The sequence below is a fragment of the Wickerhamiella sorbophila genome (assembly GCF_002251995.1).
Source record: "Wickerhamiella sorbophila strain DS02 chromosome Unknown contig3, whole genome shotgun sequence".
In the NCBI taxonomy this organism is placed as follows: Eukaryota; Fungi; Ascomycota; class Dipodascomycetes; order Dipodascales; family Trichomonascaceae; genus Wickerhamiella; species Wickerhamiella sorbophila.
Genome location: NW_020194004.1, coordinates 190,711 through 216,012, shown reverse-complemented (window position 1 = coordinate 216,012; position 25,302 = coordinate 190,711). Strand labels below are relative to the sequence as shown.

The 25,302-nt window shown below is 51.3% G+C and overlaps 19 protein-coding genes across 19 annotated transcripts; 11 read left to right on the top strand and 8 right to left on the bottom strand.

Annotated features, from left to right (window-relative positions):
• Positions 1-74: 74 nt before the first annotated feature.
• Positions 75-1,469, bottom strand: B9G98_01971 (Glutathione reductase; the record flags this gene model as incomplete). The annotated part of the gene is made up of 1 exon (XM_024808528.1): positions 75-1,469. The coding sequence occupies one exon, from the start codon at positions 1,467-1,469 to the stop codon at positions 75-77; it is 1,395 nt and encodes a 464-aa protein (XP_024664296.1).
• A 356-nt stretch (positions 1,470-1,825) lies between these two features.
• Positions 1,826-2,413, top strand: B9G98_01970 (Transcription initiation factor TFIID subunit 10; the record flags this gene model as incomplete). Its single annotated transcript, XM_024808527.1, has 1 exon — positions 1,826-2,413. One exon carries the CDS (start codon positions 1,826-1,828, stop codon positions 2,411-2,413), a length of 588 nt encoding a protein of 195 aa, XP_024664295.1.
• Positions 2,414-2,895: 482 nt separating this feature from the next.
• On the bottom strand, positions 2,896-3,720 carry B9G98_01969 (hypothetical protein; the record flags this gene model as incomplete). The annotated part of the gene is made up of 1 exon (XM_024808526.1): positions 2,896-3,720. The coding sequence occupies one exon, from the start codon at positions 3,718-3,720 to the stop codon at positions 2,896-2,898; it is 825 nt and encodes a 274-aa protein (XP_024664294.1).
• Positions 3,721-3,770: 50 nt separating this feature from the next.
• B9G98_01968 (Protein ASI1) lies at positions 3,771-5,582 on the bottom strand (the record flags this gene model as incomplete). The annotated part of the gene is made up of 1 exon (XM_024808525.1): positions 3,771-5,582. The coding sequence occupies one exon, from the start codon at positions 5,580-5,582 to the stop codon at positions 3,771-3,773; it is 1,812 nt and encodes a 603-aa protein (XP_024664293.1).
• Positions 5,583-5,782: 200 nt separating this feature from the next.
• On the top strand, positions 5,783-7,120 carry B9G98_01967 (Hsp90 co-chaperone Cdc37; the record flags this gene model as incomplete). Its single annotated transcript, XM_024808524.1, has 1 exon — positions 5,783-7,120. The coding sequence occupies one exon, from the start codon at positions 5,783-5,785 to the stop codon at positions 7,118-7,120; it is 1,338 nt and encodes a 445-aa protein (XP_024664292.1).
• Positions 7,121-7,130: 10 nt separating this feature from the next.
• Positions 7,131-8,372, bottom strand: B9G98_01966 (Aspartate aminotransferase, cytoplasmic; the record flags this gene model as incomplete). Its single annotated transcript, XM_024808523.1, has 1 exon — positions 7,131-8,372. One exon carries the CDS (start codon positions 8,370-8,372, stop codon positions 7,131-7,133), a length of 1,242 nt encoding a protein of 413 aa, XP_024664291.1.
• A 379-nt stretch (positions 8,373-8,751) lies between these two features.
• Positions 8,752-9,912, bottom strand: B9G98_01965 (Mitogen-activated protein kinase; the record flags this gene model as incomplete). Its single annotated transcript, XM_024808522.1, has 1 exon — positions 8,752-9,912. The coding sequence occupies one exon, from the start codon at positions 9,910-9,912 to the stop codon at positions 8,752-8,754; it is 1,161 nt and encodes a 386-aa protein (XP_024664290.1).
• A 1,041-nt stretch (positions 9,913-10,953) lies between these two features.
• B9G98_01964 (Circumsporozoite protein) lies at positions 10,954-12,681 on the top strand (the record flags this gene model as incomplete). The annotated part of the gene is made up of 1 exon (XM_024808521.1): positions 10,954-12,681. The coding sequence occupies one exon, from the start codon at positions 10,954-10,956 to the stop codon at positions 12,679-12,681; it is 1,728 nt and encodes a 575-aa protein (XP_024664289.1).
• Positions 12,682-13,060: 379 nt separating this feature from the next.
• Positions 13,061-13,384, bottom strand: B9G98_01963 (60S ribosomal protein L30; the record flags this gene model as incomplete). The annotated part of the gene is made up of 1 exon (XM_024808520.1): positions 13,061-13,384. One exon carries the CDS (start codon positions 13,382-13,384, stop codon positions 13,061-13,063), a length of 324 nt encoding a protein of 107 aa, XP_024664288.1.
• Positions 13,385-13,585: 201 nt separating this feature from the next.
• B9G98_01962 (60S ribosomal protein L24) lies at positions 13,586-14,038 on the top strand (the record flags this gene model as incomplete). Its single annotated transcript, XM_024808519.1, has 1 exon — positions 13,586-14,038. The coding sequence occupies one exon, from the start codon at positions 13,586-13,588 to the stop codon at positions 14,036-14,038; it is 453 nt and encodes a 150-aa protein (XP_024664287.1).
• Positions 14,039-14,345: 307 nt separating this feature from the next.
• B9G98_01961 (NADH-ubiquinone oxidoreductase 20 subunit) lies at positions 14,346-14,891 on the top strand (the record flags this gene model as incomplete). The annotated part of the gene is made up of 1 exon (XM_024808518.1): positions 14,346-14,891. The coding sequence occupies one exon, from the start codon at positions 14,346-14,348 to the stop codon at positions 14,889-14,891; it is 546 nt and encodes a 181-aa protein (XP_024664286.1).
• A 252-nt stretch (positions 14,892-15,143) lies between these two features.
• On the top strand, positions 15,144-17,435 carry B9G98_01960 (Spindle pole body component alp14; the record flags this gene model as incomplete). The annotated part of the gene is made up of 1 exon (XM_024808517.1): positions 15,144-17,435. One exon carries the CDS (start codon positions 15,144-15,146, stop codon positions 17,433-17,435), a length of 2,292 nt encoding a protein of 763 aa, XP_024664285.1.
• Positions 17,436-17,590: 155 nt separating this feature from the next.
• On the top strand, positions 17,591-18,358 carry B9G98_01959 (putative electron transfer flavoprotein subunit beta; the record flags this gene model as incomplete). The annotated part of the gene is made up of 1 exon (XM_024808516.1): positions 17,591-18,358. The coding sequence occupies one exon, from the start codon at positions 17,591-17,593 to the stop codon at positions 18,356-18,358; it is 768 nt and encodes a 255-aa protein (XP_024664284.1).
• A 36-nt stretch (positions 18,359-18,394) lies between these two features.
• Positions 18,395-19,195, top strand: B9G98_01958 (putative kinase mug58; the record flags this gene model as incomplete). The annotated part of the gene is made up of 1 exon (XM_024808515.1): positions 18,395-19,195. The coding sequence occupies one exon, from the start codon at positions 18,395-18,397 to the stop codon at positions 19,193-19,195; it is 801 nt and encodes a 266-aa protein (XP_024664283.1).
• A 56-nt stretch (positions 19,196-19,251) lies between these two features.
• Positions 19,252-20,628, top strand: B9G98_01957 (Vacuolar amino acid transporter 2; the record flags this gene model as incomplete). Its single annotated transcript, XM_024808514.1, has 1 exon — positions 19,252-20,628. One exon carries the CDS (start codon positions 19,252-19,254, stop codon positions 20,626-20,628), a length of 1,377 nt encoding a protein of 458 aa, XP_024664282.1.
• Positions 20,629-20,716: 88 nt separating this feature from the next.
• Positions 20,717-21,060, top strand: B9G98_01956 (U6 snRNA-associated Sm-like protein LSm8; the record flags this gene model as incomplete). Its single annotated transcript, XM_024808513.1, has 2 exons — positions 20,717-20,744; positions 20,798-21,060. The coding sequence occupies 2 exons, from the start codon at positions 20,717-20,719 to the stop codon at positions 21,058-21,060; spliced, it is 291 nt and encodes a 96-aa protein (XP_024664281.1).
• A 14-nt stretch (positions 21,061-21,074) lies between these two features.
• B9G98_01955 (Topoisomerase 1-associated factor 1) lies at positions 21,075-23,993 on the bottom strand (the record flags this gene model as incomplete). Its single annotated transcript, XM_024808512.1, has 1 exon — positions 21,075-23,993. The coding sequence occupies one exon, from the start codon at positions 23,991-23,993 to the stop codon at positions 21,075-21,077; it is 2,919 nt and encodes a 972-aa protein (XP_024664280.1).
• Positions 23,994-24,098: 105 nt separating this feature from the next.
• Positions 24,099-24,800, bottom strand: B9G98_01954 (Methylthioribulose-1-phosphate dehydratase; the record flags this gene model as incomplete). The annotated part of the gene is made up of 1 exon (XM_024808511.1): positions 24,099-24,800. The coding sequence occupies one exon, from the start codon at positions 24,798-24,800 to the stop codon at positions 24,099-24,101; it is 702 nt and encodes a 233-aa protein (XP_024664279.1).
• Positions 24,801-24,988: 188 nt separating this feature from the next.
• Positions 24,989-25,264, top strand: B9G98_01953 (hypothetical protein; the record flags this gene model as incomplete). The annotated part of the gene is made up of 1 exon (XM_024808510.1): positions 24,989-25,264. One exon carries the CDS (start codon positions 24,989-24,991, stop codon positions 25,262-25,264), a length of 276 nt encoding a protein of 91 aa, XP_024664278.1.
• Between the last annotated feature and the right edge of the window lie 38 nt (positions 25,265-25,302).

The following is a 25,302-nucleotide window of genomic DNA, read 5'->3' as shown; positions in this document are numbered from 1 at the left end:
CGCACCGGCCCTATTTTATTTTTATTTTCATTTATTGTCCATAGTAAACTGGCATTTACATTTGAATGTTATATCTATCTAAGAGTAACAATCTCCTCGGCAGCAGTAGGATGGATGGCAACGCAGCTGTCGAAATCAGCCTTGGTAGCGCCCATCTTGACGGCGACACCGAAGCCCTGAAGGATTTCGGAGGACGCGTCACCGAACAGGTGCAGGCCAACCACACGCTCGTTGTCACCCTCGACAATAAGCTTGTAGACGGTGTAGTCCTTGTCCTCCTGCTCGCAAGGAGCATAGAACATGTTGATGAACTTGGACTGGTAAACCTTGACTTTGTCGAACTTCTCGCGAGCCTGCTTCTCGGTCAAACCAATCGTACCAGCCTCGGGGTGGCTGAATACAACAGATGGGATATTTTCATAGCTAAGCTTGGATTTCGGCTTGTTGTTGAACAAGCGGTCACTCAGTTTGCGGCCCGCAGCAACAGCAACAGGGGTGAGTTCCACCTTCTCAGACATGTCGCCAACGGAGAAAATGTTGGGCACACTAGTGTTCTGGTACTCGTCAGTGACGACCTTACCGCGCGAATCCAGCTCAATTCCGACCTCTGTAAGGTTCATGTCCTTGGAAAGAGGATGACGGCCCAGAGCCCAGATCAAGTGATCAACCTCAATGGCAGTGGACTCCTTGTCGTTACCGTAATGAACGGTGAGACGTCCGTTAGCAGCCTTCTCGATCTTCTGGACATTGGAACCTTTGTGGACCTTGACACCGTGCTTGACGTAGGCATTGGTAACCTCCTGCTGGATCATATCGTCGAACTTACGCAGAACGGTGTCACCACGGATGATGAGGTGGGACTCGACACCCAGGGCGTTCAAAAGACCGGAGATCTCGACGCCAATGTAACCAGCACCCACAACAGCAATAGCCTTGGGGTAAGTGGCGATCTCGAAGAAGCCATCGGAGGTAACGCCAAGCTCTGCGCCAGGAATGTTGGTCGGCATGATAGGAGCACCACCGGTAGCAATCAGGATTCTGTCTGCGGTGTAGACAGCCTCGCCGCCAGCATTCAGTTTGACTCGGACAGTGTGCTTGTCAACAAGCTCGGCCCAGCCCTCGACGTAGTCGACCTTCTCCTTCTCCAAGTTGTTGGCGTAAATCTGGCGCAAGCGGGCTACATAGGCATCACGCTTGACCTTGAAAGACGCCCAGTCGAATTTAATAGGCATTGAGCTGGAGAGGTCAAAGTTGTAACCCTTGGCAGCGATCTGGAGCTTGCTAGCCATGTCACCAGCGTTCCACATAACCTTTTTAGGGACGCATCCCACATTGACACAGGTACCGCCGAGGTACTTGCCTTCGATGAGCAGGGTCTTTGCACCGTACGAAGCAGCACGGCGCGCAGAAGAGACTCCTCCAGAGCCACCACCAATGACGAGATACTGGTAGTGAGTAGCAGGGGCCATGGTGTTTAAATGACGAACAATAGTGCTAAGACGTTGAATCTTGATTAAATTTTGGTTAGGGTGACTACAATTGCTTGGTTGCTTTGCAGTCTTGCTCCTCTCCTAAACGTGTATTTAGCGGTTTGCTCAGCACAAACTCGCTCGAACGCATTAATTTCCACTCTTTGTGGGTTAGGGTCATCGGTAAGCCGCGGTTTTTCGTCGAATCTAGATTCGCAGTGTGGCGTCGGGCGATTGTCTTTGGTCGTTTTCTGTGAGCAGCTGTCCGTACTGAGTTTTCCCGCTCGTTATTCCTGCTCAGTCTTTTATTTCGAACCACTTAACTCGAGCCCCCTGAGCATCGCTCCCTGCTGACTATGACTGAAGTTGAAATGAGCGATATCGACCTGAAAGAAGAGGCTGCCCAGTCTCCGGAGCAGGACGTCGAGACCAAATCTGGCGACGAAGAGGTGAGTGACGCCGAGCTGGACGTTGAAACCGAGGAGCCTGCTGCTGAGGAGAACGAGGCTGGAGCTACCGAAAAGGACCCCGCAAATGTTGATGATTTGAACGCTTACGACCCGCTGCTGGACAGCGAGGCGTTCCAGCCTCTATTGGAGAGACGTGACCATAGCGTGAAAGAGCTGCTCAATGCAATGGATGAGTATGCTCCGATAATTCCCGACGCTGTGACGGATTATTATTTGGCTAAGGCCGGCTTCAAAACCAATGACGAGCGAGTGAAACGTCTGCTGGCACTCGCAACACAAAAATTTGTTTCAGATATTGCCACAGACGCCTACCAGTTTGCACGGATTCGTTCGCAATCCAGTTCTACCAGCATGGCCAACGCGGCAAGAGCCCGCAACACTCCTGCTGGCAAAGTCGTTTTGACTATGGAAGATTTGAGCAATGTTCTCACAGAGTTTGGTATTAATGCTCGTAGGCCTGAGTTTTATCGCTGATATTCAATGTATACTATTAATTTTGATATAAACATGATAATGTACGTGCATGCGAGCGCATTGCGAGCGGCCTGCGAGCGGCTTGCGAACAGATCGTGAGCACTCGTGAGAAGATCGATAACCGTAGTTTCCACGCTAAAATGCAATGGTCTGCCACCAGAAACTCATAAGTTACTGCAGCAGAAATTTTGGAAAAAAAAAATGGTGACGACCGGGGGATTCGAACCCCCGCCTCCGAAGAGACAAGAGCCTTAATCTTGCGCCTTAGACCACTCGGCCAGATCGTCCTTCGTGTTGAAATTTTTCATGATGCTAATATAGCCGACAGCCAGTCCTGGAGATGCTAAATTTTGAAACGCCTTGTGATGTAGTGATTTTAATACATTTTAATATACATAGCCGGTTTAGAAAAAGCTCTAAATCAAACGGTCTTCGTCCTGGTATTTGTTGTGACAGTAGCTTTGGTTGTATAAGTAAACACTCTAGCTTGATCGAGTTTGAAGCATATTCAGTTCCAGCTGTTGAGCATCGTGCTCCTCGTTGAGCTTGTCAATTTGGGTCTGCACATTCTCGAAACTGTCTTTGTTGCTTGCTCTCGGCCGCATGTGGTTTTTCTCGAGCATGTCAAGCATCGACCGAACTACGGTTTTCAAGTCGTCGATGGAAGGATATTTGACCTGGGCAACTATCGTCGATATTTCGGGAACTTGCTTCCAGATGAAATCATATAGTCTGCATATCTCATTGTTTAGTTCGATTTCTCGTGTCTCGTAAGACTCGCTAATATCAGACTCTAGGGGTGTTGCAGTAGCTGGTCTAATAGATTGATGGACCAAACTTAACGGCCCGGGGACGCTGAAAAACCCCCCTCGAGAAGAAACTTGCATAATAGGAGCTTCCATGTTTTCCGCTTGTTCCAGTTCGAATGAGCAACGAGCCTTGAGGGCATTCAACTCAATCGCTGTTTCCTGACACTCGAGTTTGACTTGCTTTCTTTCGTTCAGCAGCGCATCCTTGCGGTACTCCAACACTTCCAGATCGAATCCAAACCTTGTATACAGACTCTCATTTTGCCGTTGTTGGAACTCCATGTGTTTGATCTCCCGGAGCTTGATTGCATTATCAGCTTCTGCGCGCTGAATATCCCGGCGCACTTGCTCGATTGTATCATGAACACTATCTATTTCTTCAAGACGGGTTCTAATACAAGTTAAAATATCATCACTGTTATCAACATTTTCTAAACTTAAGCTTTCTGCAATGATCCCCCGGGATTTTAGCTGATTGTTGATAAAGCTCACTTGCATTTGGAAGTAGAAACTCCCAACGCATATCAAATAAAATAGACTAAATAACCTCACGGCAAATATACTTTGGAATAGGAGTGAACGCGTTGTTGGCAACATACACAGTTTTTGAATCGCCTTGCAGAGAGCGTTAAGCGACACTCGTCACAGAGGGCCAAGCACCTGCAAGGCCACAGGACAACTTGTCGAGGATTCTCAAGACAAATTGTACATTTGGTCATATCAGCACCCCGCCGTAGCTCAGAAATCACCTTCACTAGCTCTCGATCGGGGTCTAGAGACCCTAGGTAAGATTGCCGAGTAATCACGCGCTCGCTGTTCATATGCGCGAAGACAAGCTCTACACCGTGATCAGAGTGGGTGCTTCCTAGAATATTTTCCGCACACATAGAAATATCATCATCATAATCATCACCAGAGTCATCAATTCCGGAGTCACTGGCATCTGTAAACTCGTCACTTGGTACAAAATCTGCACTATCGTCGACTTCAGGTAAAGTAGCTCCGGACAAAAGGCCGTAGTATGCACTGGATGGGTCTGAATCAAGTGATTTGTATATGCGGTCGCAGAGCACCAGCGTAGGCGGAGGAGCAGCGTCTACTGGGCGACTTGGCACAGAGCGAATCAAATCACGAACTCGTAAATAAATAACAGTTGCCAATGCTTTTGCGAATTGGTGGGCTGATTTTATCCATTTGACAGTCGGATAACCTATCTGAGCAAACCGAGCTTGCTCGAGTTTTATATTTTCCCGATCAGTTCGAGGGGCGTCCCGTACTTCATGTGCATATGGATTGGAGGGGTTACCATGAAGAACCATAACCGATCCATCTGGTGCGGTAGCTCTGATTTTGTTTTTATCGTTCGCATAAATTTTGTCAAGCCAGGTTGCTAGGGGCCAGTTCATACTGGCAGCTTCGTGAAGGTATGTTTTGTCGACAGAAGCTGCCAGTGCACCATAGCCTATCGTTAGCACAAGTTCATAAAAAGTGCTCGACAGCCTCACAATAAAGCTTCGTTTTGCAACCATTTTTGATCTATCGCCAACAAATGCCACCGCAACCCAATAAATCGACCAGCAGATAGCACTGACAGCTAGCATGATGATTTGGGTTCCAAAACGGACATAGGATACCGCGGTATAAATGAATCCACTTTTGAGCGGGCCAGTGTTGAGCTGCGAATTCAGAAAATACGCTATGAAGCACACCCCCATAATGGTCGATGGAATGAGCTGGTATCGCTGGAGTCTGAAAAGCCCAATCACATGCGACAAAGCTTGCGAAACTAGAACAAGAGCAGTAAAGCATGCCATCTGGCCAGAGAAAGGGCTCAGCCCCGGCGCAGACTCCGAAATAATCTCCTGAAAAATGCCCGACAGCTCAGGCTGGGAGTAGCCCCAGTCAGAAATAGGCATTTTACCTTCGAGCAACCCCGAGAATAACTCAATTGCGGAGCTCATTATAACCGCATAGTTCATTTTTTCATAAAACCACTTTGTATCGACAGGCTGGCCCTGGAATATCTCCCACAAATAGCTCGCCGGGTACCCCAGAATAGCAATTGCGGTGCCTCGAAGAATTAGCAGCTTTTTCCACGAGAGAACGATGGGCTCCCTTGGGTTAGCAAACGCAAGCATTCGGTTGAATACAATAAACAGCAGGATGGATGTTGCAAACATTGGGGACGAGACATATGGAACCATGCGGCTAAAGGCATTCCTGACGAGCATTGCCAGGAATGCAAAGCCCTGGGCCATCCAGAATAGCGGCTTGAACACAAATCTTAACAAACTGGAGATCCGGTCCCCAGTTGCGGCGCGGAAATCGGCCAGCCGCGGCGTTATATCCAGGTGCTCCATCAGCAGCGTCGGCGATTAGCTAACTTGGTTGATTGGAGAAAGGCACAGAAATAGTAGAGTTTTAGGGGTTATGGACTCGGACTAAGTTTATTTGAGTTAGGCGGTACAATTGCCCACTGCTGCACTAGTGTGGACAGCCAGCACTGCCAACATGTGGCTCGTCAAAGTATATAGTTTCCAGTAGGTTCGTGTAAGCAAGTATGCCTATTGACTATTCCAAGTGGGATAAACTCGAGCTTTCCGACGACAGTGACGTCGAGGTGCACCCCAATGTTGACAAGAAGTCGTTTATTCGCTGGAAGCAGCGGGATATTCACGAGAAGCGGGAGCGTAACCGGCTCCGCACCCAGCAGCTGGAGCTGAATGTTGAGACTAATGAGGACCTCATCAAGCGAGTGCGCAAACTAATTGCGGCAGCCGAGAGCGGAGTGAATGTAGGTGCTGACGTTGAGGCTTCAGTGAAGCTTGCGTCTGAGGGCGAAACCAAAGAGCGACCTGATCGAGCCACTAGCGCTCAGCAGCCCAAGTACAACGACATGGTCGAGAGTTTGCTGATCCAGATCACGCAGGAGGCCAAAGATCGTGAGGGTCTTATTGCTCAACTCAAGCATCATGAGAAAATGATTTCGGACTCGATTGAGGCCGAAAACAAGGAGCTTGAGGAGCTGCAGGAAGAGCGGGCAAAGCACATTGTTTCAGAGGATTTGCATGACGGCTGGAACTCGACCATTGTCTACAAATCCGACAAGAAAGACGAAGAGCCAGCAAAACCCTCGCCTTCCAAGGAGACGACTACTGAGATTGAAGTTCTGAATCCTAGCTCTTCTTCAAAGCCTGCTCCTCGCACGCCCAAGAAGAATGAGGATGGTCTTGAGGAATTGCTCCCCAACACCAAGGAGTTTGGTAAGGTCACTCGTGGCGATCTGTCCGCGGCTTATCGATTCATGGGCATGCATCCCGAGATTCTTAGCGAGGGCCAAAAGGATGCGCTCATGATGAGTGCGTTTGATGCTCAGCTTGCGGGCGATTCTGATAGAGCAGAAACCATTGTGTTCAATGCACTGTTGATCCAGTACGTTGTTCTGTTAGGTGGTAATGCGCAAGCGTTCTTTTCGAAGGTTGTTCAGCCCAACCACCCCGCTCGCACTGCATTCGACGAAGACGTCAACCGCACGTTCGAGCACATCAAGCACCGTTGCGAGATTTTGAGTCAGGAAAATGCCGCGGACGAGGGAGAGGAGCAAGAACAGATCCAGCTGCACGCCGTCGACCCTAATACAGAGATTGTTGTTGCGGTTCCTGAAGAAGGAAGCGAGGGCCGGGCCATTTACGATGCATTGAGTGAGCCCGTTCGCAAGGCAATCGAGAGCCGCAAGCTCGACGAGATCAACAAGGTGCTTGCCGAGCTGGAGGTTGCCGAGGCAGAAGACCTTGTGGGCAAGCTTGGCGAGGCCGGCGTTTTGCTGGTGGAAGAAAAGATCTACGACGCGGCAGAGTGGCAGGAGAAACAACACGAATTAGAAGAGGAACTAGATTGAATGTATATATCTAAAGTCTGGCGTTACTACTTTGGCGAACAACGGTGTCGATCGACTTGGCGACGTACTTGACATTGTTTTTGTTGAGACCAGCCATGGAAATGCGGCCGTTGGCAGCGAGATAGATATGGAACTCGGTCACGAGACGGTCGACCTGCTTGGGGTCGAGACCCGTGAAGGAGAACATACCGATTTGCGATGTCAAGTGGTCCCAGTTGCCAGGGGTACCGAGACGCACGAGCTCGCCCTTTAACTCGGCACGCATGTCGAGAATACGCTCAGCCATGGTCTTGATATCGCGGCGCCACTCGTCGAAAAGCGATGGGGTGGTCAGGATCTTAGTGGCGATGCGAGCGCCAAAAGCGGGCGGGTTGGAGATCTCGGCACGGCTCTGAGTAGCGAGCTGAGACTCGATGGCGGCCTTTGTTTCGGGAGTGGCATCGGAGAGGACAATATGCAAAGCACCAGCGCGCTCGCCATAAAGGCCCATGTTCTTAGCAAAGGACTGGCAAACCAGCATGTCAATCTTGCGGTCGATGAACATGCGGACAGCCCAAGCGTCGTTGTCGAGGTCTCCGGAAGCAAAGCCCTGGTATGCGCAATCGAAGAAGGGGAACAGCTCCTTCTCCTTGATCAGGCTGGCGAGCTTTTCCCACTGCTCACGGGTGGGATCAACACCAGTGGGGTTGTGGGCACAAGCATGCAACAGAACGATGTCGCCAGCAGAGGCCTTTTTCAGGGTGCTGTACATACCTTCAAAGTCCAGGGCTTTAGTTTTTGCGTCCCAGTAGGGATACTTCTTAATGTCCAGTTCAACGTAGCTGAAAATGGTGTGATGGTTGGCCCAAGTGGGATCAGAAACGTAGATAGTGTTGGACTTTTTACCCCAGGGCGTGTAGCGACGCAAGAACACCGCGGCCATGTGATTAGCACCAGTGCCGCTCAGGGTCTGTACAGTGGCAACCGTGTTGAGGTCAACCTTGTCGCCGAGAATCAGCTTGGCGGCAACCTTGCGGAACTCTGGGTTGCCAAGGATAGGCAGGTACTCGTGCGTCACGCTGGGATCGTTGACGAGCAGCTCCTCGGTTTTGTGAACGACAGGCAGAATCCAGGGCTTGGCTTCGTTCGTGCGGTACGCGCCAATAGACATGTCTACCTTGTGCGCGGAGTCGTCGTCTTTGTAGCGTCCGGCCAGTGCGAAAAGCGCGTCTGGAGGATTGAGAGGACAGTTGAAAACGTTGGAGTTCGACATGGTGGCTTGAATTGGGATTGTGCAGATAATTACAGCTCGGATTTCACTACCCAATGGACAAAAAAAGAGTTCAAGGCAGATGACGACACCCAAGTTTCCGGCCTGTGAGTAATCGTTGTGCCATTTTTGCATTAGCAAGTGGGGTAGTGGTTAGGGTCGGAGCAAGAGCGATCGTCGAATGGGGATGTACATTGCCGGAAGCGTCAGGGGATGCGACCGTGGAGAAGGCAGGGGCTGTGGATATCAACATTTGCGGACTAAAAACTAAGCTATGCGGGGCACGGTGCAGCTGCAATCCTTATTAACCGCCACGCTGCAGCCGAGGAGGTGGGATGACGCGAATCGGGACAATGCCGAACTATAAGTTATACACCGTATGCTAGCTCACTCGTAAAGGCTGCGGCATTCCAGAGTACTCGTACTGTCCTGGGCTCGCAGTGTGGACGATCTCGTTATAAATAATCCGCCGTAGTTCTTGGACCGGAATGTCTATGTTGCCGTTGGGTCCGGTGTGTTTTTCAAAGCTGAAAAACCCTGCAGGCAGAGGCGCGGCAGTTGGCTCATCGCTTGGGTCATGGTACTGGGCCAAGTAGGGGTGCTCGAGCGCCTGCTCGACAGTGATGCGACGCTCCGGGGAAAAAGTCAGCATTTTTGACAGTAGATCAATAGCCAGATAGTTTGCCTGCGGGTACAGGGAGCGCAGAGACTTGGGAGTGCGGAAGGGCAGGGATTGGATGTACTGCCGGGCCCTTTGCGACTTGATGCTATAATAGTCCTCGTGGGTAGGAGAGCCCAGGACTTCGAGAATCAGCATTAATTGGTCACAGTAGTCTTTTCCGGGGAACAGAGGCGCTCCACCCAGCATTTCGGCCAAAATACAGCCAACGCTCCACACGTCGATTGCTTTGGTATAGTGCTGCATTGTGAGCATGATTTCAGGGGCGCGGTACCACCGGGTGGCCACGTACTCGGTCATGAAGCCAGCACTATTATCCGAGCCGCTGTTGGCCAAGCGGGCCAGTCCGAAATCACACAGCTTTAGGTCGCAATTAGCGTTCAGCAGTAGATTACCCGGTTTCAGGTCTCGGTGCAAGACGTTGGCCGAGTGCATCGCCTTGAGGGCCCGCAGAATCTGATAGGTAAAGTACTGGCAGTGGTCGTCGGTGAGAGTCTGCGACCGGATCACCCGGCTGAGGTCGGTCTCCATCAGCTCCTGGATGAGGTATACGTCGTTGAACTGATCGTAGGAGGGTGGCTTTTGGATGTCGAGGATGGAGATGATATTTTCGTTGTTAAAGTGACGCAGCAATTTAATCTCCCGCAAAGTGCGCAAACAGAACATGGGCCACTCAAACGGGTGGATCTTCTTGATGGCTACCCGTTGACCGCTAGGCTTGTGAAGAGCACTGCACACAATGCCGTATGCGCCCTCTCCAATAACCTCTTCCAGCTCGTAGGCAGGGTCGACTTCGAAGTCCACTTTGCGGGTGTCATTGGTGCTTGATCGATAGGTCAACGTGCGAAGGACGGTTACTGCCATTTCAGAACGAGAAAGAAAAAACAACGGTGGCTGGTATCAATAATTAGCGTCGTGTAGGCACAAACGCACGGTAACAAAGATATCAAGGTTCGCGGTAAACTCCCCTGTGGCAACTTGGGCAAAAACGAAGATAATTAACCTATTCCGTGCAGCCGTAAAGCTAGCCAAACTTGATTATTTTATTCCTTTGTCATGGGTAAGGGTACCACTCCTGGCCAGGAGACGGGTCTCCAGTTTGTGGTTAGTGTCAGATCGTAAGCGAGGGCTCAGCGGTTTGATGCACATCTCCAAGGCACGAAACAGGGTCTCTGCGGCGGTGGGCCCTCTCGCGGTTCCGTCTCACGAAATTATGCTTTTCAGTTTGTTTGGGATTTTTAAATGTGTTGCAAGGACAGGGTTTGGCTCCAAAAAGCTTTTTTCGATCATGCCGCGCACCTGCAGCGAGGTCCGGCCCCCGCGGATCGTTACATAACCGGACGACAGAGGACATAAGACTTCTCGATTGGGAACTGCTTAATTGTAGAGGATATCGATTGTTCAGTGTTGATTGCATCATGCGCCGCACCGTTTTTGTTTTGGAGGTTAAGCGAGTGGCTACTTTCGGTTGCGATGGTTGACACCCAAAAACATGTATTGTAGGTATGCTCCGGCGCTCAATCCTTGGATTACAGCGAATACCGGGTGATATTTTGACGCCCCCCAGTTTGTACAGAGTAAACGGTGAGTTTGTCGAGGTTTTGGCGACTCTGTGACATGTAGCCCCAGGACCCAAGAATGTATCGCGCTGCAAAGCAGGAACGCTCGGACACAACTTCAATCTTAAATTGTAGTATAGCAGTTTGATTTGACGGGAAAAAAAGGTCGTGATGTTTTCTATAGAGGCTCTGGAATATTAATTGATTTGATTTCAGAAATTTTGACTACTCCACGGGTTTTCCCAAAAACCCATGTTTCCATGTCGCTCCCTGCAACATGTCGTCTCTGCATTCTCATGATCGCGGTATAAAAGATCTCAAGTTCCGAGTTTAACACCAGCAAACCATGATTCCAATTCTTTTTCTGACTCTGATCAGCGCTGCGGCTGCTGGTAAGACTGTCACAGTAACCTTCCATGGCTCAACCTACTACCTTACTGGCCCGACCACTCTTCACTGGGCTTCAACAGATACCAAAATCAAGACATTCTACTCTACCGAGGTCAACACTCTCCCGGATGGTACTGATAGCGTTACCAGCCAGCCTGATACCACTTTGATCCCAACTCCTACCAGTACGCCTGCAGATCCTCCTGATACTTCGGCAGATCCTCCTGTTACCTCTGCCAAACCTCCTGCTACCTCTGCCAAACCTCCTGCTACCTCTGCCGATCCTCCTGCTACTTCGGCTAAACCTCCTGCTACTTCAGCGGATCCTCCTGCTACTTCAGCAGACCCTCCTGCTACCTCTGCCGACCCTCCTGCTACCTCTGCCGACCCTCCTGCTACCTCTGCCGACCCTCCTGCTACCTCTGCCGACCCCCCTGCTTCCACTGATAAACCTCCTGCTACCTCTGCTAGCCCCCCTGCTACTTCTGCCGACCCTCCTGCTGATTCGGGAGCCGTGCCTGCTACTACTGTATCTTTCCACGGCTCTGAGTACACATTGACTCACGATACTACTCTCACTTGGCAATCTGTCGAGTCTCGTACTCTCACCTTCGTTTCAACTATTTGGCCCTCCGTTCCTGCTAAACCGACTTCAACTGGTGGAGAGGACGAGGTAACTACTACAATCACCGAGCCTTGTACTCGTTGCACTGAAACTGAACCTGGTACCGTTGAAACCACTGTAACAGAAACCGAAACCTGCACCGAGTGTGAGAAGACCAAATCAAAGGAGACTTCCCAGACCCCTACTCCTGGTCCTTCTTCTAAGAAGCCCGCTCCTGGTCCTTCGTCGAAGAATCCTGCACCTGGTCCTTCATCCAAGAATCCTGCCCCTGGCACCTCATCTGGGAAGCCCGCTCCTGGCCCTTCTTCTCACACCCCTGCTCCTGGCCCCTCCTCTGAGAAGCCCGCTCCCGGTCCTTCCTCCAAGAACCCTGCTCCTGGCCCCTCTTCTGAGAAGCCTGCTCCCGGTCCTTCTTCTGAGAAGCCCGCTCCTGGTCCTTCCTCCAAGAACCCTGCTCCTGGTTCTCCCTCTGAGAAGCCTGCTCCCGGTCCTTCATCTAAGAACCCTGGTCCTAGCCCCTCTTCTGAAAAGCCCGCTCCTGGTCTTTCTTCTGAGAAGCCTGGCCCTTCGTCCAAGTCCCCTGCTCCTACGCAGCCTGCCCCTGGAAACCCGACTCCCACGCAGCCTAAACCTGGAAATCCGACTCCTAATGAGCCTAATACTCCAGAGAATCCTGCCCCCAAGCAACCCTCTCCTGAGTCGCCTGCTCCCCCACAGCCAACCCCTGAGGGACCCAACTCAGACCATACCCCTCCCGATTCTCAGAACCCTCCCACTAATAACAATCCTGGTAAACCAGGCACCAAAAACACTCCTGATGTGCCTGATACCAATAACAACAACCCTCCCGGCCAGTCAGGCTCCAATGATACCCCTGACCAGTCTTCGCCTAACGAAGATACACCTGAAAACCCCAATTCCCCTCAGGCATCATCTCCAAACACACAGCCCGCTGTCTCCCCTGCTGGAACCGGCAACGGCTTAACCCCCTCCAATGGATCGCCCAAGACCTACATTTCAATCCTCGGTTGTCTTGCAGCTCTTGTTGTCGCTCTGTAGACAATTTTATATTAATACATTTAGTTTATTAACTATCCTGTCATTCGCTACAATCGCTACTTCTAGTATCTCCAATGAACCACTTCAGCTCTACAGGTCAAGTCACAGGTCAAGTCACAGGTTGCGGGTAATGTCGTAGCGCACCACGCTCGAAGAGTACAGCTCTGAAAGACCAACTTCAAACCAGCCCAACGATTGAGACTCTGATCGATGCGAATTGATATCTGGCAGCGTTTGACGACATAGGGAATGCCTTGTATTGAGCTGCGGCAGATGTCGGAGCGTTACACAATGTAACAGGGCAGAACTTGCCAACAGATTTTCGACAAACGTCAAGTATTAACTACACAACTATAATGCCAATTAAGAGTAATCAAATTTACTCAATGGTGGACAGGATGTCAGAGTCACCAACCTCCTGGATGGTAACAACACCAACGCGGAAGAGCTTACCGCAAGCGGTACCGAGCTCGTTGTTGGTGCCCTGGAAATGGTGCAAGTGAGTCTTGGAAAGCATGCAGTAGTACTCAATCTCAGACTTGCGGAGGGGAGGGGTGTTGGCGGCGACGATAACGATCTTAGCCTGACCACGGCGGAGAGCCTTAAGGGTGGACTTAAGGCCTAGGGTGTACTTACCCGACTTCATAGCCAGGGCAAGCTTGGAGTTAAAGTTCTCGGCGTTCTTCTTAGTCTTAGGGGCCATCTCGACAGTATCTGCTCCGGCGGAATATACAGACCAAACAAGAGTGGGGGCAGGGATATTTCAGGTTGGGACATGTATAGGGCTCAGCCCTAGGTGGGACAGGTGGGAGTCAGGCCGCTGGGTATTTAGGGCTAACGCAGTCACAAATCGTGATGTGAATGACTCGCACTAGCGGGGGGAGCTCCACCATACTATCCAGAGATGAAGGTTGAGGTCGACACATTTTCTGGCGCCAAGATCTACCCCGGTCGCGGTAAGCTCTTTGTTCGCGGTGACTCCAAGGTCTTCCGTTTCTTCTCGTCCAAGTCCGCTTCCCTGTTCGGCCAGCGCAAGAATCCCCGGCGGATCGCTTGGACCGTTCTGTACCGCCGCCACCACAAGAAGGGCACTATTGAGGAGGTCTCTCGTCGCCGTACTCGCAAGACCGTTAAGAACCAGCGTGCCATTGTTGGTGCTACCCTTGAGTCTATCAAGGAGCGCCGCAGCTTGAAGCCCGATGTCCGCAAGGCCGAGCGTGAGAAGGCCGTTGCCAAAGCCAAGGAGCAGAAGAAGGCCCGTGAGGAGAAGCGTAAGCTCGCCCGCGCCAACGCCCCCAAGGTTTCCAAGCAGCAGGCTAAGGGTGCTCCTGCCCGTGTTGCTCCCACCTCTCGTTAGACTTTTTAATAGCGCTTAGGTTTGCAAAAAAATTCATGTTTTATCGCGTTGACTAGTTAGATCAGTTTTTAGATCGCGCTGGCGGCCTAGCGCCAGCTCCCCCCAGGCAGGTGCAGGGCATGTGCAGGCGTGCTGCAGTCGGCTGGCCACCAAGCGTTGCTCACTTTACGCTGCTCGGCTACTATAGCGTTCTTGCCATTTGCTTTGGCTCGTTTATACTCACTTACACCGCTTCTCCTAGCCTAAACCGCTGCCGGCAACTCCCAACTAATAAGCCAATCGCCGCTTTGGTAATCCTTACTGTCCAATGACCAGCCAAGGCAACGTTGTGCTCCACAACGCTGAATACGAGATCATCGACCAGGACCCTCACTTTTCGCGAGTCGTCAAGTACTTCCGCGGGTCGGACTACCTCAAGATTGCCGCGTTTGCCGCTTCGGGCCCCCTCTTCCTTGCTGCACTCAGTGGTTTTTCATCGGGCGGTAAAAAGTTCCATGTTTCGCCCCGCATGTTCCGTTGGTCCACAGGACTCGGTCTGACGGCTGGATTTTTGAACCAGTACGGCGTTTCGTCGCTGCGGTTCCAGGGCATCAACGAGAACGCCCGTGAAGTCGCTTTGGACCGCTACGAGATCAAGTCTCGGCTGGCCCGCGGTGAGGCTCCCTACGGCGAAAGCCGCATGCCCGAATGGATCCAGAACACTGCTGCTCGCAATTCTACTTATTCCTTCCTCAACATCTCCGTCATTCCTTGGTTCAACCTCGTCAACCACAACCACCATGGCGTGTCGCTGGACCGCTACTACGAGACCCGTCCTGGTGAAGAGAAGTGGGGTTTTGATTTGAAAAAATAGTAGTAAGGCATTAAATTAACTGGCTGGAGCCGTATCGTTTCATTTATGGAGCTCTATAACCCTCCGTGTGTTCTCGAGTAGCTCAAAGCCCCTGTAAACGCACCTTCTGTATGTATTTTCGATTCTACGCGAAACCCCCTAGCAATCATGCTTGTTCGTACTTAATTAATCAAGCACAGCTGCCTTTTTACAGAATATTTTTGGCGGTTTCTTGTTTCAATCACTGCCCGATTACTAACTTTGTTTACAAACATGGACGACGAGGAAGACTATTCGAAGCTTTCTCTCACGGAACGGTGGACGCATTCCAAGTGGAACGTTCGTCAGGGCGCATACAAAGAGGCTGCTGAAGCATTTGCAAAGTCTGACGCGTCGCTCGCGCCGTTCGCCTCAGACCCGTCCCTTCTTAAATCAGCAGCCACTGATGCGAACGTGAATGCTCTGGATTCTGGCGTTCGCGCGGTTGCAGCGTTTTTGGCGTATGCAGATCTCGTCGTTTGCTCAAAGGTGACTGCAGAGGTTTTGCGTCCTATGGCTGAAAAGGGCCTGGGGGCGGTTAAACCTGCCGTCAAAGCGGCAACCGTTGAGACCATTTTAGCATTTGTCGAAAGCTCTTCGGATCCCAGTGCTACTGTAACTGAACTTACTGAGCTCACTGCACATAAATTGCCCAAGGTTATTGCTGCCTCAATTGCTTCTTTGACGGCTATTTACACTCAGTTCGGCACACAGGCGGTAGACCCCAAGCCGGCGTTGGCTGTGCTTCCCAAGCTGTTTGCTCACACTGACCGCACGGTGCGTGCCGAAGCAGTCAAACTGAGTTTGGCACTGTCCTGTTACATCGGGGCGCCAGCTATCTCTGCTGTGCTGTGCGATATCAAACCCGTCCAATTGAAAGAATTACAGGAACAATTCGCGAGTGCGCCCGCCCTTAGCCCTACACGCACATTACGGATCAAAGCATCTTCGGGTGCAGCAGACTCGTCCATGCACGACGAAGTCGTCGAGGAAAGTGAGCCGGTGGAGATTGACCCGTACGACCTTGCTCCCACGGTTAATGTTATGGCGAAAATACCTGTCACCTACGAGCGGATGATGACGTCTTCTAAATGGAAAGAACGGAAAGAAATGCTTGACGAGATTGTTAATATTTTGAACGTGCCAAAGATGAACACCGAAAGTGACTACATGAACCTCGTTCGGACTCTGTTGCCGATTATTGCAAAAGACGCGAATATAATGTGTGCTACACAAGCAATGATTGCGATTATGCATTTGTCTAATGGATTGAGGTCAAGCTTTGGCCGATACGCTTCACGCGACCTTCTGCAGGCCATCGTCGACCGATTCAAGGAGAAGAAAGTGACTGTGCTGGAAGCTGCCTCAGGAGCTCTACATGCACTAGTCCAGTCGCTTTCACTCACCGATGTGTTTGATACGGTTGTTGGTAATTTTTCGTCTAAGGTCCCCCAAATCAAGATTGAATGCACAAAGTTTGTGGCAAGTGAGCTTGCGCAGGCAAAAGAAATCCCCCCACACGCTGTTATACAAGAAGTTGTCGCTGCTGGCATCAAACTAATGAATGATACCCAAGAGTCAGTTCGAAGACAGAGTGCTATCCTGCTGGGAACTATTATGAAGATGGTCGGGGAGCGTGCGCTTGCGTCGGCCCTGCAGTCCCTTGACGACATTCGTATGGCAAAGGTTCGTGAGGCCTATGAGTCTGCAGTTGTATCTGTCAAGCCCACTGTGCCAACAACCAAGGCTGCTCCAGCTGCCAGCTCTGCAAGGAGTGCGGCGCGCCCCATGGCAGCCCCTCCCCGCAGGCGTGAGGCTCCTTCCGCCCCCCCAGCTGCCTCCCCTCCTAAACCACCGGCAGCTACACCGGTAAAGAAATCTGGAGCACGAACTGTGCATGGCGCAGAGTTTACGCCTGCTCGCCAGCCGCCGGCTGCTCGACGCCGGATGGTGTCGCCTATCAAACCACCTGCGGAACGGCCCATTGCCCGCCCATCCCGGCTCACCGCCCCACAAGAGGCACATCCAGACATGGATTTTGATAGCGATATTGAGGAGCTCCAGCGTACGATTCGGCGGTTGGAAGATCAATGTGAAAGCTACAAGGTGCGGCTGGAAGCAGAACAGAGTCGTCGCGAAGCAGTGGATGCAGAGAACCAGGCACTCAGAGAGCAGCTAAATGCCGCTCGTCAATCTCAGAATGATATGGAGAGTGTCAGCGTGCGTATGAATAGTATGTCGCTCGACTCGCGACGGATCTCAGCCCTGCGGCCGCTTTCGCGCAGCAGCAGCGGAGGAGCGGGCGGCAATGGCGAGGAGCCGCACCACCGAAGCCACAGCCGGCTTGTCCCTATTGCGCCACCCTCCGATCCGCCCAAGACCCCGGCACGATCGCCTCGAATGAGCATGCCTGCCCAGATGGAGAGCTCGCCAGTAAGCCAGGAGAACTGGAGGCGTGCTGCAGAAGTGACGAGCGAGCTGAAAAGGCGCATTGAGGCCATGAAACGCCAACGGGGCACCGCTTAATATTTAAATATCTTCTTAGTTTATAGAAATCGTACACCCAACCTTCCGGCCAATGCGACCTCGGGTCAAATTTCAACTGGGCAAGGGTTTTCAGGGGGAAACGCTGGGAATTAAGGGCAGGGTGTGGGGACCCAACCTCTTCTCCCCACAGACCAATGAGCACCAAACTCCGAATTATGGTACCCGTGAAGCGGGTTGTTGACGCTGCAATTCGCCCCCGGGTGAACAAGGCCCAGACCGGCATTGAGACGCAGGGTGTCAAGTACAGCATCAATCCGTTCTGCGACATTGCCGTTGAGGAAGCACTGCGCTTGCGGGAGGGCAACAAGGACCTGGTTGAGTCTATCCACGCCGTTTCGGTTGGCGGAAAGAAGTCGCAGGAGGTGCTGCGGACTGCTCTCGCCAAGGGTGTGGACACTTCTACTCTTGTTGATGTTGGCGAGAAGGAGGTCGAGACGCTGAGCGTCGCCAAGGTCCTGGCCAAGCTCGTGGAGCAGCAGAAGTCCAACTTTGTGCTTTTGGGCAAGCAGGCTATTGATTCGGACGCCAACCACACCGGCCAGATGCTTGCCGGGCTGCTGGGCTGGCCGCAGGCTACCAACGCAGCCAAGATCGAGATTTCCGGCGACGAGGTCACCGTTACCCGCGAGATCGACGGTGGTGAGGAAGTCGTCAAGGCCAAGCTGCCCATGATTGTCACCACCGACCTGCGTCTCAACGAGCCCCGCTACGCCAGTCTGCCGAATATCATGAAGGCCAAAAAGAAGCCTCTGGACACCGTCACTGCAGACTCGCTCGGGGTCGACATCACCCCCCGCGTCGAGATTCTCAAGGTCGCAGAGCCCCCCGCCCGCGGTGCCGGCGTGACTGTTGAAACGACTGATGACTTTATTGCCAAAATTAAGGAGAAGGGTGCCTTGTAACTCCGTAAATAGAACTGAAATCTGCGCTTTTTCGTAATGTTCCTCTTATCGTTTTACCTAATGGATAAGATTGTTGAGCAGCTGGTCAAATCCCGGGTGGGCCTGAAACCGCTGCTGGTTGGGGTCTCTGGGTGCCAGGGCTCTGGCAAAACGACACTAACTAACCGCGCAGCACAGGATTTGAATGACCAAGGCATTGCGACGATTGCCATTTCCATTGACGACTTCTATCTTCCCCATGCTGACCAGGTAAAGCTGGCTGCCCGGGGAAATCCGCTGTGGCAGAAACGCGGCCTTTTTGCCAGCCACGACGTAGAGTCGATGATCAAAGTGCTTCAGGACCTCAAAAGCGGCTGTGATACAGTGGTGCCTATTTACGACAAGTCGCAGTTCAACGGCCAGGGCGACCGGGTAGGCCTCCGCCGAGTCACCGGCAAGTACCAGGCCATTCTGATCGAGGGCTGGTGTCTTGGGTTCCACTCAATTGGCAAGCCTGCTATTGAAAAGGCCCTCGAGGGCCCCGGCTTCCCGGCAACAAAGCTGTACAAGCTCGCGGACCTCGCCGAGATCGACGACGCCATGCACGCATACGAACCGGTGTGGTCTGCGCTTGATCTCACGGTTTATTTGCGGCCCGAGCAGCTCGACTTTGTGTATTCCTGGCGTCTGCAGCAGGAGCACGACCTGCGGTCCAAGCTCGGAACTGGCATGTCCGACGACGAGGTCAAGCAGTTCGTCGACCAGTACATGCCGGCCTACGAGCTGTACAAAGACACTGTCAAGTTCGATCTGTCGTTCCTACTTCACTTCGATAGAAGCTTCGAGCGGCTCAATTAATGTTCCAAAACTATAGTTTATATTTTTTTTTCCTTAGTCAAAGCTAACGCGTCAAGATGTCCACTGCGCGGATTGATTCTGACGAGGAGAGCCTGGGCTCAATAGAGTCGCTGGATCACGAGCTGGATCCGAGCTTGGCTGGCGAAGACGGTCCGTCTGTTGGTCTGCTGGGCCAGCCCAACAGCTTCATTATCGGTATAGCCGAGCAGCACGGGAAATCAAATCTCCGCATGGCGTTCATGAATATGGCGAATTCGATTATCGGTGCAGGCATCATTGGCCAGCCGTACGCATTGCGACAAGCAGGACTGCTTGCTGGTGTGATTCTCCTTTGCGTATTGACCGTGGTCATTGACTGGACAATCAGGCTGATGGTGACGAACGCCAAGCTGAGCGGAACAAAGACTTATCAGGGCACTGTAGAGCATTGCTTCGGCAAGCCGGGTCTTATTGCTGTGTCGCTATCTCAGGGACTTTTCGCCTTTGGCGGTTCAATGGCATTTTGTGTGATTATTGGCGATACGATCCCGCACGTCCTGGCCGCGGTGTTTCCAGGGCTCAAAAACATTCCGGTTCTTAGTTTGTTGACCCACCGCAACCCGGTCATTCTTCTATTTGTTATGGGCATCTCGTACCCGCTGTCACTCAATCGGAACATCACTGCATTGGCCAAAGCCAGCATGCTGGCCCTGGTCTCTATGTTCGTCATTACCCTCACTGTTATCATAAGAGGCCCCGCTCTGACCCCTGAGGACGCACACATGACAACGCCTCTTCTCACGATCAATTCTGGATTTTTCCAGGCCGTGTCGGTTATTTCGTTCGCCTTTGTCTGTCACCATAACAGCCTGCTTATTTTCGATTCCCTGAAAACGCCCAGCATGGACAGATTCAAGATCGTCACGCACTGGAGCACGTTCGTATCAATGGTTGCGTGTCTGTTTATGGGCATCTCTGGGTTCTTGAGTTTCCAAAACAAAACAAAGGGGAATGTGCTAAACAACTTCCCCGCGGACGATACTATGGCGAACGTGGCCAGGTTTTGCTTTGGCCTGAACATGGTGACTACCTTCCCTCTCGAGATTTTCGTTTGCCGCGAAGTGCTCATCGAGTACCTGTACCCCGGCGAACCGTTTGTGAAAAAGAGGCATGTCACTGCAACGACCGTGCTCACCCTGGTTGCAATGGGCGTTGCACTGACAACCTGCAACCTTGGCATTATTCTAGAACTTGTTGGTGCATCATCTGCATGCTCAATGGCCTACATTCTACCGCCGTTGTGCTTTGTTAAATTATCCAAAAAACACCCCCGATCTCGCACCAAAATCGCGTGCTATGCATGTGCCGCGTTCGGCGCGCTGGTTATGGTCATTTCAACAACCCAATCACTCGCAGCTATGTTTACTGAAACGGAGCATTCGCCCTGTGTATAGTGCTCTTTGATATTTAATACTTTACATATAAAACCTTGTCTTTGCCTACTTTCTGTCCGCCTGACTTTGTCATCCCCCATATTATGCGATGTCTCCGTTGAAAGAATATTTGAAGAGTAAGTTGGGAAGCGCAATGCAGCAGCAGCAAGGGTATAAGTACTAACAAAAGAAAAGGTAGCGGTTATAACGACAGACGGCTCATATTTTGTGGGCGTGCTAGAAGGGTTCGATGGCCCAACAAATATTGTTCTGCGGCAGGCCGAAGAGCGTATATTGTCGGATCAGCCCGCCAAAATACAATATCTTGGTTTATATATAATACGAGGCGAACTGGTGGCGACGATTGGCCTAGTAGACCACGAGCTAGACTCGAAAATCGACTGGAGTACGGTCAGGGCCGAGCGCATTGGCACCACGCGACACAAGTACTGATGTATATAATCTATTTAATCACTATCATCATCGTCTACAAACAATTGCCTGCGTAAAGTCGAGGGTTCGGGGATATCGTCGTCCTCAGGCTCAGCACGTTCTTTTATTGACGCGACTCTTTCAGAAATTGTAGCGTCGTCTCCGCCCATATCGTCATCAGAGCTGTCGACAAAGACCGAAGTCTTGATTTCACGCCGTCTTTGCTCATCGCGGGCTTCAGCCGACCGTCGTTTTTTGCCGGCAGGCTCGTCCTCCTCAGCCGCTCTTGCCCGTTTGCGTGTTTTACTTATGGCAAGCTTGGCTTTCTTGCGGGCTTTTTGCTCCTCGGCACTGAGAGGTTGCAGTCGGGGATCTGCAAACCCGTCAACCTCATCTTCCTCCTCACTAGCGGAGCTTTCTGGAGCCTCTTCAGTGGGTTTAGCAGACTCGAGGAAGTCGTTTGCAACTTGATTATCACCAAAGTCAACGGCTTCATGCAAATATTTGGATATCAAATCGACTGCAGTCACAAGTTCAACCGCGGTAAGCGTTGAAGGCACAATGTACTTGTTCTGCACCCAAGTACAGCCTATAAGTCGCATCAGCAACCTAAGAAGAGGATCTCCGTACAAAACCTTGATCTTTTGACGATCGGTGGTGAGCGGACGTGAAATCGGTGTTTCCGAAGCCAAATCTATGAACGGCTGAAGCGTGTTGAGAACCCACGTAACATGGCTCTTTTTGTCTTGGTCAAGCAACGCGGCAACCGTTACTGCGAAACTCTGTTCTTGCGACATATCATCTTTCAGTTCAAGCTCGTACTCGGGTGCCTTCAGAGTTCCAGAATCGGCCTTGTCATGGCCATGTTCCAAGTAGAAAATCTCACTCTGCATTTTATCAAAGAGAATCTCCACAAATAGGGAGGGCGTACGGTCCAGAGCCGCAATTAACTTGTTTGTAAAGTAGTTCATAAACAGTGTGACCTGATTTTTCAAAGGGCTTGCCGATGCCAAGCCATTCTGGGAGCTCGTCAGAGTGGTGAGATGCTTGATCATGCTGAGCCGATAGAAAAGAACCCGGTTTCCGGCCTTGACAAAATGCCGGTGAAAAAATGCTAAAACATGCTGGATAATACGGTCTTCCACGTCGCGGAAATTAGACAAGATCACTTCATACAGATCAAGAGTGTGTTCATTGTAATACTTGCGTTCGAACTTTGCAAACTCAAACTTCCGCTCAGTGGTGACACGATCAGCCTCTTGGATTTCAGACTCATCGTCGGAGCCTTCATATTCTGGTTCAAATCTTGGGGCATTTGACTTGGACTTCTTTGCTCTCTGGCGTTTGGCCTTGACAAAGACATATGTGTGCTGCTGCGAGTATTCTTGGAGCATTTTGAGCAAGACATGGGTCAGCTCTACGCACTCTACGGCAAAAGACAAGGATTTTTTGCTCGCATACTTGGGAAGTTGTGCGAGCAAGTCCAGCCAAAGTTCCTGGTAAAATAGACGAGCTTTGATACTGTCTGCTGCGTCCACCCATTCTGGGTCGGAATTGAATCCCATCTCACGAACCAGCATGAGAATATTTCGGAAGCAGAACATGCTTGAATGCACTAAATCCGTACTTCTAGACTCGCCCATTTCGTATCCCTTGTTGAGCAAATTCATCACGACAATAAATGTGTTGTGATTCAAGCAGCTTCCCACAAGTTGAAAATCACTCCTTTGTGGGTGTCTCTGCTGCTCTGCACTCAGAAACCACCCAACAAGATAAAGAAAATGCACATAGTTGTTGGCAACGATTCTGTCGTTGTCTTGTTCAATGAGTCCACGAATTTTGATAAATAAAGGGTTGAACGCAGTGTCAATAAATTTGTTGGTGAACTTGACAACCGCATCGGCTGCTTCTTCAGTTAGGCTTTCTGTAACGTTCCATTTTTCTTTCTCGTCGTTAGTCCTCCGTTTTGGTTTGTGCCATTTCTTTTTATCGTCGATATCCTCCAGGGTTTGTTTCACACCAGAAATTGCCCGCTGTCCACTAACACTCAGTCGTCCCTCGCCAGGAACACTCATGGAAACCAGCGTTCCGAAACGACTATGCCGGGTGGGCTGGAAAGCGCTTCGTTGCAGCTGTTTCTCGGCCTCTAGAAGGGACACAAGGTCTCGCTTCACGACATCTTTGCTACTTTCTCCACTGAAGATCCGCTCCACGTCAATGCCTCTCAGCAAATAGTACAATGACTCGAGCACAGACACATCTTGGACATCGAAATTAGACCCCATTCCTGCAGCCATGGTGATAAGAAACTCGAGCACTTTTTGCCGGTCAAATTCTTGTATGGTCGCAGATCGGCCAATATCATCGTTTTTCTGGTCTGTTGGCGAGATTTCGAGCAAATTGCGGAAGAGCAACACGACCAATTTGAGAATTCCTTCATCGCGCGCGGTTCGATCTAATGGCTTTAGTTTGAGCGAAGGGACCGCCAGTCGCAATACAGCGCGGAAAACCACATGCTGAGGGTGGGTTAGCAAGGCCCGTTTATACTTTTCGCGAGCATCCCTCAAAAATGGATAGTTTCGCGAGTGGTTTACTGTCGACACGGCCGGATCCAACGTAATGGGCCAAGTCAATGGCACCAGTAATTCCAAGCAAGCCAGTGCGATGCGGTCGTAGTGCGGCGGACACATGCTTGCTCGCTTTTTCAGTTCCCAGCTCGAGAGAATCTCTATTAGATCGACGGTAACCAAAGACGTTTCCGAGATCGCGCGCGCGACATCCCACCGATTGAGTTTGTCGTCGTACAGATGGAGCCACTTTTTGAGATCCCGAAGACATGCCAGCGCCTCGTCACCAAGCTTATAGGCATGCTGGGGATCAGCAATGTCCGGAGCACCCAGAGCAGATACGAGGTTGACCACGTACTGCTTCAACTCGGGCTCCACACCTTCCATGACGCGTCGCGATTTGTAATTAAGCTGAAAATCTCAAAGCTGGGGATTTTTCACTGTGGGGAATAGCAGCTATCACCGGTACTATGTGTAAACAGAAAACAAGGACTATATTTTACGGGTGAGCTGTTCGCTGCCAATATCTCCGGCAGGATCAATTCCAGCGTGACGCATCTTGACGGCCAATTCAAGCAGATAGTCGATAGCCTCGTTGATGATCTTGGCTTTCCAGACGTTGGCGCCCCACACATAGAGGCCGTGACGACGTACCAAAACTGCCGGAGCCATTGGGTACTCAAGCAGGGCCTTTTCGAGATCCGGCGCCAGATCCTCTTCGTGCGCGGTGTTTTCAATGATGGGAATGACCAGAGTATCGAAAAAGCTGAGGTTTCCAGGCTCGACTACTTTGGGAATTGCCTTGACCTGCTCGATGTTGGCTATGCGGAATTCTCTACCCCATAACAACGACGCCATGACGGCGTTCTGGGAATGGGTGTGGATGCATGCACCAGCCCTGCGTTGCTCGTAGCACGCCATGAACAACGGAGTGCAAGCAGATGGCTTGTAAAGTTCCGGTTTGGAGACGTATGTTTTGGATTTGGTGTCGTACACAAATAGATCCACCGGGTTCATACGTTCCTTCTGCACTCCGCTGGGAGCAACGTAGACAAGGTCGCCGTCTTTGATGCTCATACCTCCCGCGGTGCCTGTAACCCAGCCCTGCGCATAGAACAATTTGCATAGCTCAACGATGATCTTAGCGGGATCAGTTTCTTCGGGCACATACTGAGCATTGGTGTCGGACCCCATGGGCAACTTGCAAACAATTATGTAAGGGATAGCGAGTATGGATATTTACCGAAAAGAGGGCCCTCGATTGACCCCAAGAGATAGTTCAATTGGTAATTGTGGCGATCTGAGCCCCCTCCAAATACCTGGAGATGCTGCCCATATATTTGCAGCTGCCTGCATTATTCCCAACCCCAAACCTGCGCCGCATGGATGTATATAAATCTGAAATCGCCACGGGGAATTGCAGTATCACTATGCCTCTCTTCGGAAACCGCTGGACCACTCTCAAAGTAATTGCTTTCTTCGCCTTCGCGCTCATCGTCTACCAGACCCCGCAGCCTAGCTGGTGGGCCCACGAGGTACACCACTGGTTCCCCAAGTGGATCAACTATATTCTCGACGCAATCGTGTACCTTGTTGTTGTTGGCCTCGTTTTCGTCAGTCTCGAGAATGCGGAGGACAGTCGAGTGAGTTTAGCCTGACCCCGCCAGTCGCCCCGTTGTTAGTGTAGCATCAATTA